This window comes from Muscardinus avellanarius, assembly GCF_963383645.1.
Source record: "Muscardinus avellanarius genome assembly, chromosome: 21".
Classification (NCBI taxonomy): domain Eukaryota; kingdom Metazoa; phylum Chordata; class Mammalia; order Rodentia; family Gliridae; genus Muscardinus; species Muscardinus avellanarius.
The window spans coordinates 3,447,449-3,462,614 of NC_137807.1; the positions used below are offsets into that span (position 1 = coordinate 3,447,449).

The 15,166-nt window shown below is 48.6% G+C and overlaps 1 protein-coding gene across 1 annotated transcript in view; it reads left to right on the plus strand.

The window, feature by feature from the left end:
* TMEM132B (transmembrane protein 132B) overlaps positions 1–15,166 on the plus strand; it is a gene marked incomplete at both ends in the record, with an annotated part of 268,473 nt that overhangs the window by 191,218 nt on the left and 62,089 nt on the right. Inside the window, one exon of the mRNA XM_080717433.1 lies at positions 4,664–4,850. Coding sequence (XP_080573559.1) covers positions 4,664–4,850 — 187 coding nt within the window. The remainder of the gene's footprint in view (positions 1–4,663; positions 4,851–15,166) is intronic.

The following is a 15,166-nucleotide window of genomic DNA, read 5'->3' on the forward strand; positions in this document are numbered from 1 at the left end:
TTCTGCCAGCCCCAAGACCTGTAAGACAGCGCCTCTGCTTTCGCCCAGACGCACTCCTCCCGGCCTCCCTAGCCACTGTGGGTGTCCATTGGTCCACCAGTGTGCTCGACAGATGTTTAATGAACACTCACAGTGCCCCAGGCTTGGTTCGAAGTCCTGAGGATTCAGTAGTGTGTGAAATGGGGGAGAATTCTTGCTCTCTTGGCCCTCATATTTGTGTGTGCATGCGTGAGCATGAGGTGTGTGTGTATTTGTGTGTGCATGCGTGAGCGTGAGGTGTGTGTGTATTCGTGTGTGCATGTGTGAGCATGAGGTGTGTGTGTATTCGTGTGTGCATGTGTGAGCGTGAGGTGTGTGTATTCGTGTATGCATGCGTGAGCGTGAGGTGTGTGTGTATTCGTGTGTGCATGCACACGTTTAACAACACAAACAACTAATAACAGTATGCTAGGAAGTTGGAGTTAGGGATGTGTGGAGAGTCAGCCAAGGGCCTCCGATCTGCAGACACGGGCCGGGCTGGCGATGGGGGGCTCACAGGAGGCTTCATTAAGCAGGTGGCATTGGACAAAGACTCCGAGAATGTTCTTTTATACTTAGCAGCTTATGTTCGTCCTGATGGTTCAGGACATATTTTTCCCATGATTTTTTTCCTTCGGCTGAAAATAGACTTCCTCATTTATTTGACAAGCACTGCCGGGGGACTGTTCACAGCCATCCCGAGGCCTCTGCCCCAGGGCCCGCGCCAGCCGGGGCGCTCCCTGAGCAGCGTTCCGGTCCCTTCTTCTGTTTTCACTGCACATTCTGCTTTAACGTGAAAGGTGGTCATTTATAAATTGTAATTAGTTGTTTTTGAAATTGAAAAACAACTTCAACATGGATTTCCTTCACCTACTTTACGTATTATGATTTCGTTTATTGCTTTGTGGACTAACCTTATTTACCTGACCAGTAAGAGGGGCCCCGTCTACTTTTGTGTGCCAGTGAGTTCTTGGTTCTGACGGCTTCTGGGTGCTGAACACATGGTAGTGAGAAGTGACTGTCTCAGGAGCTGAAGCCGACTCTGGAATCCCAGAGAAGAACTTCCATCTTGTTAAATTAAAATAAAATTTATTTTTTGGTGCTGGGGAAGGAACCCCAGGCCATTCTACCACTGAGCCACACTACCAGCCCTATATGTTTTTTAATTTGGAAACAAAGTCTCGCTAAGTTGCTGAGGCTGACTTCAAACCTAAGATCCTCCTGTCTCAGCCTCCCAAGCACTGGGATTACAGGTGTGCAGCACCTCTCCCAGCTAGGAGCGTCCATCTTAGCAGTAGACGCAGATGTGTCTTCTCTTAGCACAGTGGGTAAACACACTGGCCAGCCAGGCAGGAGGACATGGCTCAAGGCTCCGCTGACTAGTACCTCCTTGTCTCCCAGCATGCAGGTGACATCGCCCAGGATTTCACAGGGTGTTCCCTCGGGCCCTTTATGTATTGCAGTAGATTCAACAGATCCTTACTATGCTCCTCCAATTTTCTAGGCACCACGCCAGCAACGGCGTCCCAGCAGAAAGCACACAGGCGTAGCCTTGTTCTCAGGGGGTCACAGTGGAGGGAGGAGCCTGAGGCTCAGGCTCCTTCTGTATTTACCAGATTCACCGGCAAGGCTTCTCCAGGGGCCTTCCTCTGTGTGACCCTCAGTGTTGGCTTTGCTTGCTGGTCATTTTCAATATAAATGCCCAGAAAGAGGCTCATTAAAAAAAATAACAAGCCTGAGACCAGAGGCAGCCTTTCTCGTTCCAGTTCTGGAAAAACCCATGTGGGGAAAGGTGCTATCACCTCATCCTGGTGGCTCAGAACCCCTAGAAGTCTGTGGAGAGAAAAATAATCTGTGTAACTGGCACAACTGGCTGGAGGGCAGTTCTCTCCCCTCCGTCTCCTCCTCCTCCCCCTCGGAATCCACCATCCGGCGTCATGCGCAAGGGCTGACAGAGGGCTGTGCGTGGTCCCTGGACAAGCCACGGAGTTGGCCTGCCCCTCCCCATCCTTCTCCTCACCATGGTTGAGCTGCAGTCACACTGTGCGCTCAGACACTATCTCAGCCCCACCGCAGGGATCTTCCCGGGTCTTAGAGAAGAGGCTCAGTTTGACCGCAGGTGAAATTTCCCTGGACAGCTGGTCTACCTGGGAGCGAGTCCTCTTGGAAAGAGCCAGAGCACATTTCATGGCCGATCCTTCCTGTCAGCACCCTCACGTGCACACATGTGAGCACACATCTGCACAATCCATTCACACGTTCACACATTCGTACTCAAACATGTGCACACTGCACAAACACACATCTCTACTCCGGGAAAAAGAGCACCCAGTGAGCGTCTCATGGCTGGAATGCTCACTCTGCCCCACGCAGGCAGTCACAATGATTAAATCGAGACGGTCCTAAGGCACTTCTCTCAATGAGCAAGGCTCACCAAGGGTAGATCAAGAGCAGGTAATCTAATAGTCATGAGCCATTTCCCTAGAAACGGACTTATTAGCAAGCACACCAGCTGCCTAAAATGGTAAGACTGCCTTCCTTGAATTGAGAAAAAGGACTCCTTAAAGAAAAAATGTGGATGCATGTTTCTAATCAGCTTTTTGATGTGACTGAAATTCCTGATAGGAACAATTGAGAGGAGGAAGATCTATTTTGATGCATGGTTTTAGAAGTTCAGTCATGGTCGGCCAACTCCAGTGCTCTGGGCCTGAGAGGAGGCAAAGCATATGGTGGCAGGGCGTGGTGGGGAGAGCTGCTTGGCTCCTGGCAGCTGGGAAGCAGGAAGAGGAGAAGGAGGAGGAGGAGGAAGAAGAATGAGGAGGAGGAGGAGGAGGAAGAGGAGGAGGAGGAGGAGGAGGAAGGGAGGGTGAGAAGAGAAATTAGTAGTAGTAGAAAAAGAGCCAGAGACAAGGGCTCACCCCCAGTGACCTCATTCCTCCAACCATGGTTGACCTTGAGGTCACCCCCAGTGACCTCATTCCTCCAGCCTTGCTTCCCTCATGTGTCTACAGTTTCCACCACTACCCGTGGTCCACTTAAATAAGTAACCCATCACATGACTTACTTCTCTGATAAGGTCAAAGCCCTTTTGAGCCAATCACCTCCCCAAAGCCCTACCTCGGAACCTTGCTGCCTTGGGGACCAAGCCTTCGATACAGTAGCTTTCAGAGGACATTCTAGACCCAAAGTCTGGGCATAGAGACGCCTCTGGCTTGATAGCTCTTCCAATCACCACTGGGCTTGGGCAGCTGCCAAGGCTGGTCCAGCTCATGGACTGGAAAATCCTCCTTGGATCTGGGTGGGGCAGATGCAGGAGGATGGACACAGGTTGCTATGGTTTAGATATAGAACACCTCCTGGAAGAAGTCAAGCATTCATGCAAAAACGTTCAGAGGTGAAATGGCCGAATCACGAGGGTCAGTGCATAAATCCATGACGAGTTAATGGATTTATTGGGTGGTAAGGTAGGCAGGTAGGCTGTGTCTGGAGGAGCTTGGTCCTTGGGGTGTGGCCTGGGGCACCGTATATATGTCCAGGGACCCCCCTTTCTCTCTTTCCCTCTGCCGTATATACCCTGAGTTTTGCAGATGCGACCTAGCCTAATATGGACTGAAACTTCTGGAACCTCCAGAACTGTAAGCCCCCAAATAAACATTCCTTACTCTGAGTTGTGGTCATCAGGTCTTTGGGTCATAGCATGAGAATGCTTACTGAGATAGAGGTGTGCAACAGGACGCACTCACCGTCCTGCGCTAGGCCGCTAGGCGGCTGTTTGCTTTAACTCTCTTCAGTCTTTCTCAGGAATTCCATCATTAGCCTACAATTTCTAAGAACCTTTCCCTATATAATACTATCAATAGTATTATAAATTATAAATAAATTATTTTTTCTTTTTTTACAATTAGATGTGTCTTGCTTATCTTCTTTTACCCCCTCTCCCTCTCCCTCAAACACATGCACAGTGAATTCACTCTCTCTCTCTCTCTCTCTCTCTCTCTCTCTCTCTCTCTCTGTTTTGGTATTGGGGATTGAATCCAGGGGCATACTACCTCTGATCCACACTCCCAGCCCTATTTTATTATTTTGAAACAGGGTCTCACTAAGCTGATGAGAGTCTCACTACTAGCTGAGGCTGTCCTTGAACCTGTGACCCTCCTGTCTCAGCCTCCCAGTTACTGGGATTATAGGTGTCCACCACCACATCCGCCCCTCTGTTGTTCTCACGATGTTCCACAAGCCCATGGAATCATTGTTCTCCTTCCCAGATTCTAAAGTTCAGAGAGTCTGGAAGGACAAAGCTGGGCCATGTTCTGAACATTTTCTGTACACAGTGCCCTCTGGCCCTGGTGTGTGAGGGGCGAGAGCTGTTCATAGTATGGGCAGAGGACATTGAATGCTCTCTGGGTCTTCAATGCAGAGTGGTCTGCTTTCCACAGGGAAGGATTTTAAGCCCATTCTGAGGTGTGGGCGTGCAAGGGTAGCCCATGGACTGGGCTCTGTCCACACCATCCAAGTGCTTTGGTGACGGTGGCTCTCATTCCCCTGGTTGACGGAGATGGATGGGGGGGGGGTGACTTACTACCTTCTTGACATTCTGCTCAGTGATTGGCTTTGCGCTGAATTCTGCCGTGTGTTTGTTTTCCAGAGTGAACGGCTCCTTCTATGAGATCTTGCAAGTGGACTTTGGAATCGATAACAGCAGCTCCCTGGCAGGAGCCCAGCAAATCACTTGGCAGGTGGAGTACCCAGTGGAGGACTCCATGAGCGAGCTGGTCGTCTCTGAGATCTTCGTCAGCCAGACTAACTTCGTGGGCATTGTCCCTCTGGTCATGGTGAGAAATCGGGGCTGCAGAAACATACCACCGATTGGTTCTTGAGCGCTTTGATTGCTCATAGAAGCGTGGAGCACTGTATAATCTGTTATTTCCCATGCACTCGATCCACTTTGTTTAAACAAGGAAAATATATTTAAATTGCGTTTTAACTTACCTGCTTTCTATAATGGCTTCTGGAGACTATTTCAGGTCCACTGCAGAAATCTCTTTTCATTTGTGGAGACTGTGGAATGGTTTCCGGGGAGCCCTTACTCGTCATCGCCCTTGTCTCTGCGCGTGCCAGCGCCAAGTGCTGCCCTGAGGGAAGACGGTTACACTGGAGCTCACTGGGGGTGTCTGGTGGGGACAGCAGCTCTGCGTGCCCCCCCATAAGTGGCCCCTTGTCAGTCAGCTTTGTCCAGAGTCCCCAGGCGGCCTGGGGACTGGCAAACTTTAGAATACAGATGGACCCAGAGAGCCTTGTTGGGAGCTGACCAGCTGAGCCTGGACAGGGGCCCAGAGCCTATTAAATGGCTCACGATCCTGCCTCATGGGCTGGAGGCAATCACATTCCTTCCCTCAAGTTTGGCTCCAACTCTCTTCACAATGAGACCCAGGGAGAACAGGGTCATGGGCGAGATTTCCAAATCGAAAAAGGATGGTGTGTGCGGGTCCATGGGAGGGCCGCATGCTAAGTACTCTTTCCCACCCTGGAGATGCTCAAATATTCAATATAGTCTACACTGCTTTGACCTGCCTCAGACCAAAGTCTGTGGTGTGTGTGTGTGTGTGTGTGTGTGTGTGTGTGTGTGTGTGTGTGTTCATGCCTGGATATTCTAGGGTAATCCTGGATACTTTAAAAAATTATTTTGTGATGCTGGGGATTGATTCCAGGGGCATTCTACCTCTGAGCTATACCCCAACCCTACTTTTTTTTTTATTTGAAAACATGGTCTTGTTAAGTTTCTGAGAGTCTCACTAAGTTGTTGAGGCTGGCTTTGAACCTGTGATCCTCCTGTGTTAGCCTCCCAAGTACTGGGATTTCATATGTATGCCACCACGCCTGGTTCCGCACTGGGGTGGTTGCCTTTGATCACTCATCACTCAAATTGGATTCCTCGTGAGTGAAAACCCTATCTCCTACAAAGAATTCTGCTCCCTCTTTGTCTTGGGTGTTCTTGAATGTATCATGTTGCCTGGGATACTCTTTCTGTATGTCTCCCCACACCTGGCTTCTTTTCTTCAACTGAGCTAAGCATCTCCCCTGACCACGCTGGCTGAAGGTGTTGCTCCGCTCTCTTCTCTGTTCACCCATCCTACCTCTGCAGCATCACCCACTTGATCTCCATGGACACTGTCACTGTCCCCCCAACACTTCTGACAATGTGTGGCACAGTTGCCATGAATGAATGAATGACTCCCATGCTTTAATCCACACTTCCATGGCCATCTCGTTTTTCAAGACTAGGCTAGTGGAGATAGATCATCTCTATCAGCAGTGGCTCACATTTTGGCATGGTGGCATTCAAAACCTGGCAGGAAGGCCCCCGAACAGGTATAGATGTGGCTAGAAACGGGTTTTAGGGAGTAGCCAGGCTTCTCTGCCTTTCTTTTTACTGAGAGAGCTCTCTTACAAACTCTGCAGCTCAATGTAGACGGGGCTGAGGTTGGATAACCTCTTCACTCAGGTCTCACTGTTCTGCTCCAAGATGAATCTCTAGCACTCAGCTCTTGGAGGTTGCGAAGACTCCTGAGACTTCTGAGGATGGACTCCAAAAGGAGGCCATGACTCCTTCTGCAGGGGTGGGCACCAGCTCCTAATGGAGCTTGGCAGTGGTGTGTGTTTACCTGCCAGGAGGCTGGGACCAAGGCAGAAGGAGAGACTGGGGTTGGCCAAATCTAGCCTGGCGCTTGTTTTTGTAAATCAAGTTTTCTTGGAAGACAGCCAGGGCCATTTGTCATGAATTACCCGCAGCTGCTTGGGCACTGTGATGGTGGAGCTGAGTCTTGGTGACTGAGAGTGACTCTTTGACCGGAACCTTAATTTTAGCAATTGTCATAAGTCTGAGCAGACTGACTAGGAAGGAGGCTGCTGCTCTGCTCCTATTGGGCACTGGAGAATATTGTTCTTGTTTCCTGATGAGACCTTTGTCAAGGCACTCATACCTTCTTTGGCCAGGGGTGATGCCCTCTGTTGTGGTGCTACATAACTCAAGTGCTGGGCTGACTCCTATGGGGTCAGGTCACATGGTGGGGAGAGGAGCTGGAGACATCCTACCTGCTTATGAAGGAAGGGCGAGGAAAGCAGGCAGGTGCCATGGGGTCAAGATACAGGTGCGTCCTGACGGTCTTTCTGCTGTGGCCACCATCTGCCCCACTGGGTTGTCTCTTTCTTGGTGACTGATGTAGAGTCCAGAGCCACATGCCTGCCTCTGTGGGCATCCGCTGTGCCTCTTGAGGTACAGGGCTTCTCTCTGTCACCCTCCCTCATCGGTCTCCAGTCCCTCTCCACTGTACAGTCTGAGTTTCTTGCTCCCCGGGGGAAGACAGTCTGTATATGTTGCGTCCCCTGCACCATTAGTGTGCCCCCTCTACCCACCTGGCTGATCTTCTCCTAGGGATGTTTTCTACAGTTTGTCTTTAGTTACCATTGGCTAGAAAGTATCTAGGTATGTGTGGGGGGTGATGGCCCAATGATGTCTTGTATGAACCAGCCTTGACTTTATAAAAGTGTGTATGTAATTTAGGGGTATGCCTGAGGGGACTGAGGAGGAATCCAGGCAGGGAAGCTGGGGTGGGGCTGAGGCAGTCTTCCAGGCAGGCAGGCTTGCCAAGGGCACTGACTGGCTACAGTGATTCATTCATTCACTCATTCATTTTCCCTTCCTTCTTTCTTTCCATTCATCTACCCATATACCATCTATCCATTCATCCATTTGCTTACTAACATCCATTTATCCACTATCCATCCATCTATCCATCGGTCCCTTCATCTATTCATCATCCATTTGTTCACTCACATCCATCCATCCATCCATCCATCTATCCATCCATCCATCCATCCATCCATTGTCCATCCTTTGTCCATCCATCCATCCATCCATCCATCCATTTGTCCGTCCATCCATCCATCCATCCATCCATTGTCCATCCTTTGTCCATCCATCCATCCATCCATCCATCCATCCATTTGTCTGTCCATCCATCCATCCATCCATCCATCCATCCATCCATCCATTTGTCCATCCATCCATCCATCCATCCATCCATCCATCCATTTGTCCATCCATCCATCCATCCATCCATCCATCCATCCATCCATCCTTTCACTCATCCACCCACGCCCCCTTCCATCCAGCCAGGCACAGTACCACCACCATTTATTTAGCATACTCTATGTGCCAGACTCATCACTCTGTGGTGAATGGAGAGAGAGAAAATGGCATGGGCGGACATTTCGGCGCTGCGCTCACCAGTCCTTGGAAGCCATTTGTGTCTCTCACCTCCGTTTCTGGAGGAGTGATGCAGATGTCCCAGCACCTGAAGGCCCGTTCTTAAATGGGGTGGTCTGGGGCGAGGGCTCACAACCCTGGATGACTGCTGCTTTCAGCCCCTTAAAGTCTCTGTGCTTTCCGCTGCCCTGTGCATGGTCGAGAAACTCTGACTAGTGTGTCTGATTCTTCTCTCCGTTTTCCCTCTCTAAAAGCACACGTTTCCTTTTTTCCTTCCCGGTGTCCCCTTTCTTAGGCCTTCTGTCCAATGACTGAGCTTTGAGCTGGGAGACTTGTTCCCGTGGGCGGCTTGGAGTTTAGGACTGCCGCCCACCATTCACCTACAGTTCTAAAAAATAAAAGGCCTAGCTCTGCACATGCAGATAAAACACGCATTATCTTTCAAAAAGGTCGAATCAAAAGCTGAGTGCACTTGGCGAGGAGTTTCTAGGCAACTGGGAACACGGGCTCGGCACAGGCCGGAGCCAGAGAGAATCAGATTCCCTTTCAGCCGAGCTGGGCTGAAACCCCTCACACAGCCTGGGCACAAACGTGCCTTTATTTCAGATGGTGTTTGTTGTCGATTTGGTGCCAGGCGCTGTCCTAGCGGATGGCTGTGGGGGAGAGAAACAGGGACTCAGGTCTCCTGCTCACACGCTGGGGGAGCCGGGCCAGCGCCAGACACTGCTGTATTCTCCTGCTTCAGATCTGATGCGCGCCCTGCAGAAACTCCCAGGGGCGAGGGTGGGAGGCTGCGAGGTGTGTGGGCAGTGCAGAGAGGCCAGGAGCGTGTCTCTCTTGTTTATTTAGATTTTATTTTGGTGATACTGGTAGAAGCCAGGGCCATTCAACCTCTGAGCTACATCCCCAGTCCATTTATTTATTTATTTATTTTATTATTGTTTTGGAACAGGGTCTTGCTAGGTTGCTGAGAGCCTCACTATGTTGCTGAGGCTGTCCTCAAGCTCACCATCCTCCTGTCTTTACCAAGTACTGGTATTACAGGCGGGGACCACCATGCCTGGCGCGCGCGCTCTCTCTCTCTGACTCTCTCTGTCTCTCTGTCTGTCTCTGTTTTTTTTTTTTTTTTTTTTTTTTAAATAACAGGGTCTCACTAGATTGCTGAGGCTGGTCTCAGCGAGTCTGCAATCCTCCTCTCTCAGCCTCCAAAGAACTGGGATTATAGGTGTGTACCACCACGCCCGGCTGAGATCAGCAGTTTTAAAATTGTCGAAGAGAACGTGTGTCCCGTGAGCACACTTGACAGATGGCCACGAAGGACCGCTTTGTGTGTGGGGACCAAAACCTGGTGTGTGTATTTGCAGGAGAGCCGGCCCTTCTCTGGTGCCCACCGGAACCATTCCAGCTCGTGGGGCAATGATGAGAGTTATCAGTCCATCAATACGGCAGTGTCCCCATAACTGGATTCTGATGTCACCCCCTTTCTAGTGTGCGCTAAAGAGATAGGATGGCTCTGGGGAGGGCGAATTGGAGTCAGCTAAGTGGAAAAGAAGGGAAGAGGGAAGAGCCCACTAAGACGTTTGGTTCTGCCATCTTGCATCTTGGAGAGAAACCTTTGCAGACATATAATTTCTGAGACCAGTGGCTGTGGTCCAGAAGCACAAAAATGGCAGAGTTCAGGTGCTTCTCCGGCAGGTTTGGAAAGGCTGCACCAGTACTGTTAATATTCATGGCTTGTCCTGCAGAAACAGCTGCCACGTGGCCTAGGCTTTGGCCCTGATTTGTGCAGGTTGGTTGAAGGATGAGCCCTGAGTAGCAAAACCCAGAGCGAGAAGGCGAGGACTTCCACACTTTCAACAGGTGCAGAGATAACCCAGAAGCTGTATTCTGAGATGATAATTTCTTTTTTCTTTCTGTGCTACTGGATATCAAGCCCAGGGACATTGGACCTCGGGTGCTTCTGACTTTTTCATGTTGAACATAGTTCTGCTGAGCTGCTGAGGTCTCGGTCAGTCATGGAGGCTGGCTCCAACCTGCAGTGCTCCTGACGGAGCCGCCAAGCAGTGTGAGTACTCGAGTGTGCCACCATGTCTGGCATGAGACAATAATTCTTAAAAAACAATTCCTTGGCTGTCTACAGCTGGTCTGGGTTATTTGCTACGACTTTTAGCTATGACTTCATGAGTTGTTGCTGAGCACTTTGATTTATCTCCCCCAAGTTTAATAATCCAGTTTGGGAATGCACAACTGAATCCTTGCCAACGGTGACTTTTGCAGAGTCTCTACTGTTCTACAGAGTGGGCGAGTGAGAGACAGACAGACAGACAGACAGACAGACAGACAGACTCCTCTCCATAGTAGAGAACACAAGGAGGTGTATGTGCTTAAGAAAAAGTAAGCCCAGCATGGTGAGGCATTCCAGAAATTCTAGTGCTTGAGAGGCTGAGACAGGAGAATCACAGGTTTGAGGCCAGCCTCAGCAACTTAGCAAGACCCTGGGTCAAAAGAAAAACAGTAAGAAGGGCTGGAGGAAGCCTAGTGAGTGTGTCCCATAAGGCTTTACTGTTCTTATTTAAAAATCATACATGCTCATTATACATATTTTAAACAACATACGGAAAAAAAAATCAAAATCCTACCACACCTAGTAGGACCATCGCTTATATATTATTAAACCCTGTGTTCTGTCTCAGACAACACTGCGCAGAGGTGGCTGGCGGGGCCAACAGAGGGCAGGGGGTGCACGCCTGGAATCCAAGTGCTTGGGAGGCTGAGATAGGAGGATTGTAGGTTTGTGGCCAGCCTCAGCTACTTAGGCCTTCCACAATCTAGTGAGATCTTGTTCCCAATAAAGAATAAAATAAGGCTGGTGTATAGCTTAGAGGTAGTCTCTGTTTCTCTCTCTGTCTCTCTGTCTCTCTGTCTCTCTCTCTTTCTCTCTCTCTCTCACACACACACACTCACACACACACACACTCAAGAGACCTGAGTTCAAGTCCAGTCTCACCCTCTACTTAAATCGTGTGCCTTGCCAGGGCCTGCCTCAGTTTCCCTGCCTGTAAAGAGGGCTGTACAGATCCTGCTGGTATAATGCCATCAGTTGTCACGAGGATAAAAACGAAGCAGGACGCGATGCTTGTCACTTAAGTAGACAACAGTGCCGCGCTTCTTACTTATTTCTGCTTAAAGAGGAAATACCGAGGAGTAGTGAAATTGAAACTGCCCTACCATGGAGGGCATGGCTACTGGTCAAGCCCACTGATCATCCGTTCCAATAGGTGCAGCTTGTGCGTGACTTTACCGACCACCCCCCTTCCCAGGACACACCGGCTGGAGCCGGCCACCTGCAGCACCCAGCTAGAAAATGCCTCCCTTTGTGGCACTGGGGATGGAACCCAGGGGCATTCTACCTCTGAGCTACACCCCCTGCCCCTATTTTAGTTTTTACTTTGAAACAGGGTCTTGCTAAGTTGCTGAGGCTGGTATCTAACCTGCCAACCCTTCTGTCTCAACTTCCTAAGAACTGAGATTACAGGCACGCGCCACCACCCCCAGCTCCAGGGCGCAGCTTATACCTGTTCTGCCAGAACCCACCGGGCCCTTTTCTAAATGGCTTTGACTTCACAAGCGCCCAAGATGGCGCTGCTGGGTCCGCCCTTGACTTTCCAAGGGAGGGACTCGTGGGTATCAGTCCCCGCCACTAGATGGCACCCAGAGACCAGGTTGCGGCTGCAGGAGGGCGCACCCCCCAAGGGCTCAGGATCGCCTGCCCAGGCCCTCTCCTCTCTGATTTCCAGAGACTCCCCTGAGCCTGGTCAATGGAGGCCCTGCCTGCAGCCCACCCTGGCTGAGCACGGCGCCCGGCACCTGGCAGAAGGAACGGGTGTCCCTCTCAGCCACGGGACCGCCTGCCCCGAGGCTAGACCGACGCCTAGTGAGTGTGTCCCATAAGGCTTTACTGTTCTTACTTAAAAATCATACATGCTCATTATACATATTTTAAACAACATACGAAAAAAAATCAAAATCCTACCAAGTGTAGGATTATATATTTAATATATAAGTGTGTCCTGTCTCAGACAACACTGCGCAGAGGTGGCTGGCGGGGCCAACAGAGGGCAGGTGCACATCTCCCCTCAGAGCAACGGGCTCGTCCTTGGCAGGCTGGACTAAGAAATAAAGACCATACGTCCACATTTACATCTACTTAAGAGAAGACCAAGGATGTGAAATCCCTGAGCTTCAAAATGTGTCGCTCCAAGAAATATGGTTCTAGAAGACCTACCGCGAGGGGGATGTTTTGAGGGTGAAATAAGTCAACACTTGGAGTCATTTTCTCACTTTTATTACGACCACAGTCATCGTTACGGCCACCTTTAACCTCATGTGGCCTCTGAGCTGTCCGGCATGGCGGGTGCTGGCTGCCAGCGGCTCTTGAAGCTGAAATAAGTTAGTAGGAAAAAAAGGAAAGATTGAGGTGGGGCACGCCTGTCATCCCCGCGCTTGGGAGGCTGAGACAGGAGGATCGCACAGGTTCAAAGCCAGCCTCAGCTACTGAGTGAGGCTCTCAGCAACTTAGCGAGACTCTGTTTCTAAATTAAAAAAAAAAAAAAAAGGTCTGGGAGAGTAGCCCAGAAGTAGAGAAGCCCCTGGGTTCCACCCCCAGCACCACAAAAAAAAAAAGAAAAGAAAAGAAAAGAAAAGAAAAGAAGGTTGACACCTTCAGCTGTGCTACCTGCGTTTCAAGGGCAGATCTAGAAGAGTCCATTGCTGGAGGGAGGTGTGCGGACTGCGCAGGCCGTGATTGGCTCCCGCACCAGGCAGGAATAACTCCTCTCTGGGACTCCTCCCATGTCGCCTGGATATTCATTAGTTATCTATAAATAGCAAATAATACATGTATTATATAATATATATGTTTACACTGTCAAATTTTATAATTTTTGCATATAACATAGAAAATATTTTCTATATTATATATCATATATAATATGTTATACAATTTATATATAAGTTCACATATTTAATATATAAATATTTTAAGTAAAATACACTATATATTATATAAATTGCACATATATAATATATACTTATATATAGTTTGTATATAAATGTTGCACAGTAATATATTTACATATATATTTTACATGTGTATTATATTTATATATGAAAGATATGCTTTTATAAAAATATAAAATATATTCATATATTATCTAATTATACATGATTAAATTTTACATATGTATTTGCATATATACCTTAAATGTATAATGTATTTAAATATGAAATATATTTTTATAAAAATATAAATATATTGATATGTAATACATAATTATGCATGTATAAAGTTTATTATAATATAAAACAAAAATATTTTACATGTATAATATATTTATATGTAAGACATTTTTATAAAAATATAGCACACATATTATGTAAGTATACATCCATAATATTTACATAACATTTTATATATGTTTTACATGTATCATATACTTGTATATGGCATATTTTTATGAAAATATAATACATTGATATATATATTACGCATGTATAAATTTTACATATGTAACATTTATATACATTATATATAGTTCATACATAATATACTTATATATTTTACATGTATAACACATTTCTTATAAGACATATTTTTACAAATTATATCATAATTATACATGTATACACTTTACATATTCAGTTATATATGCATTTTATGCACATACATTTTACACATATTTATACATATATTACATCTCTGGTGAGTTTATATAGAAGACATATTTTTTATAAAAACATACACTATGTTTCCGTACAGTCATAGGTGTCCGTTTTACTCGCATGGTCTGTGTTCACAGGCGGTTCTGGTTCTGCCATTCCTTGCCCTCCGTCCGCGCGGCTTCTGCTCCATAGCTCCGCCTTCCTACTCGTCCGTGTTCGGCCCCCACCTGCTTCTCCACTGTGCCTCTTCTGTTGCTGGCCCCTTTTCTTGGAGAAATTCCACTGTTTTCCTTCCTTGGGTCTCACTTTACCATCTCTGGGGGGAGGGAGCCAGGCTTGGCCACGTGGCCAGCCGGCTGCACTGGGCCGTGGTCACCATGCTTGGCGACCTCAGGCTCACCACTGGTGGCCCTTCTCTCGGCGAAGGGGCCGAGGGCCGTGTGCCCCGGGCTGGGAGCCACCTGTGCGGGGCTCGGTTCTTGACCAGGGAGTCACCAAGTTTCTCTGCCCAGCAACAGAATTCTACTGTTTGTGAAGTTTTCTTGGCGATGGGAGAGAGATTCTGTCCCAGAACTTGGGACCCACCTTAAACACAAGCCTCCTCGGGTGGGGCCGTGGGGCCTTTGTTACTTAAAACACAGAGCTGGAGAAGACACTGAGTGGAAAGACCAAGGGAAGCCCGGAGTGGTGGCACACACCAGTCATCCCAGGACTGGGGAGGCTGAGACAGGAGGATTGCAGGTTGAGGCCAGCCTCAGAAACTTAGTGAAACCCTGTTTTCAAATATACAATTCAAAGGGCCGGTGGCACAGCTGAAGGCAGAATGCCCCTGGGCTCACTCCCCAGTTCTCTGCTTGCTCCAGCTCTCCAGCTTTCGCTTAGCCAGCTGTGTCCAGGTGTGCCCGCAGCCCCGCCATACAGCCTAGGCAGCCGGAGCATTCACTCTTATGTATTCCTCTGCTGGTGCCCAGGCTCAAAGCTAGCCAAACCCTTCCTTGCTCTCCAACACCAGGCCATCCCATAATTCTGGCAGGTCTCATCTGTAACGAGGAGTCGGTGGTGGTACCCACTTTGCACGACTGAGGTTTAAACAAATTAACACATCAGTGCTGAAAACATCACCTGGCACACAGTCAGCACTCCACATTTACCCATCATCGC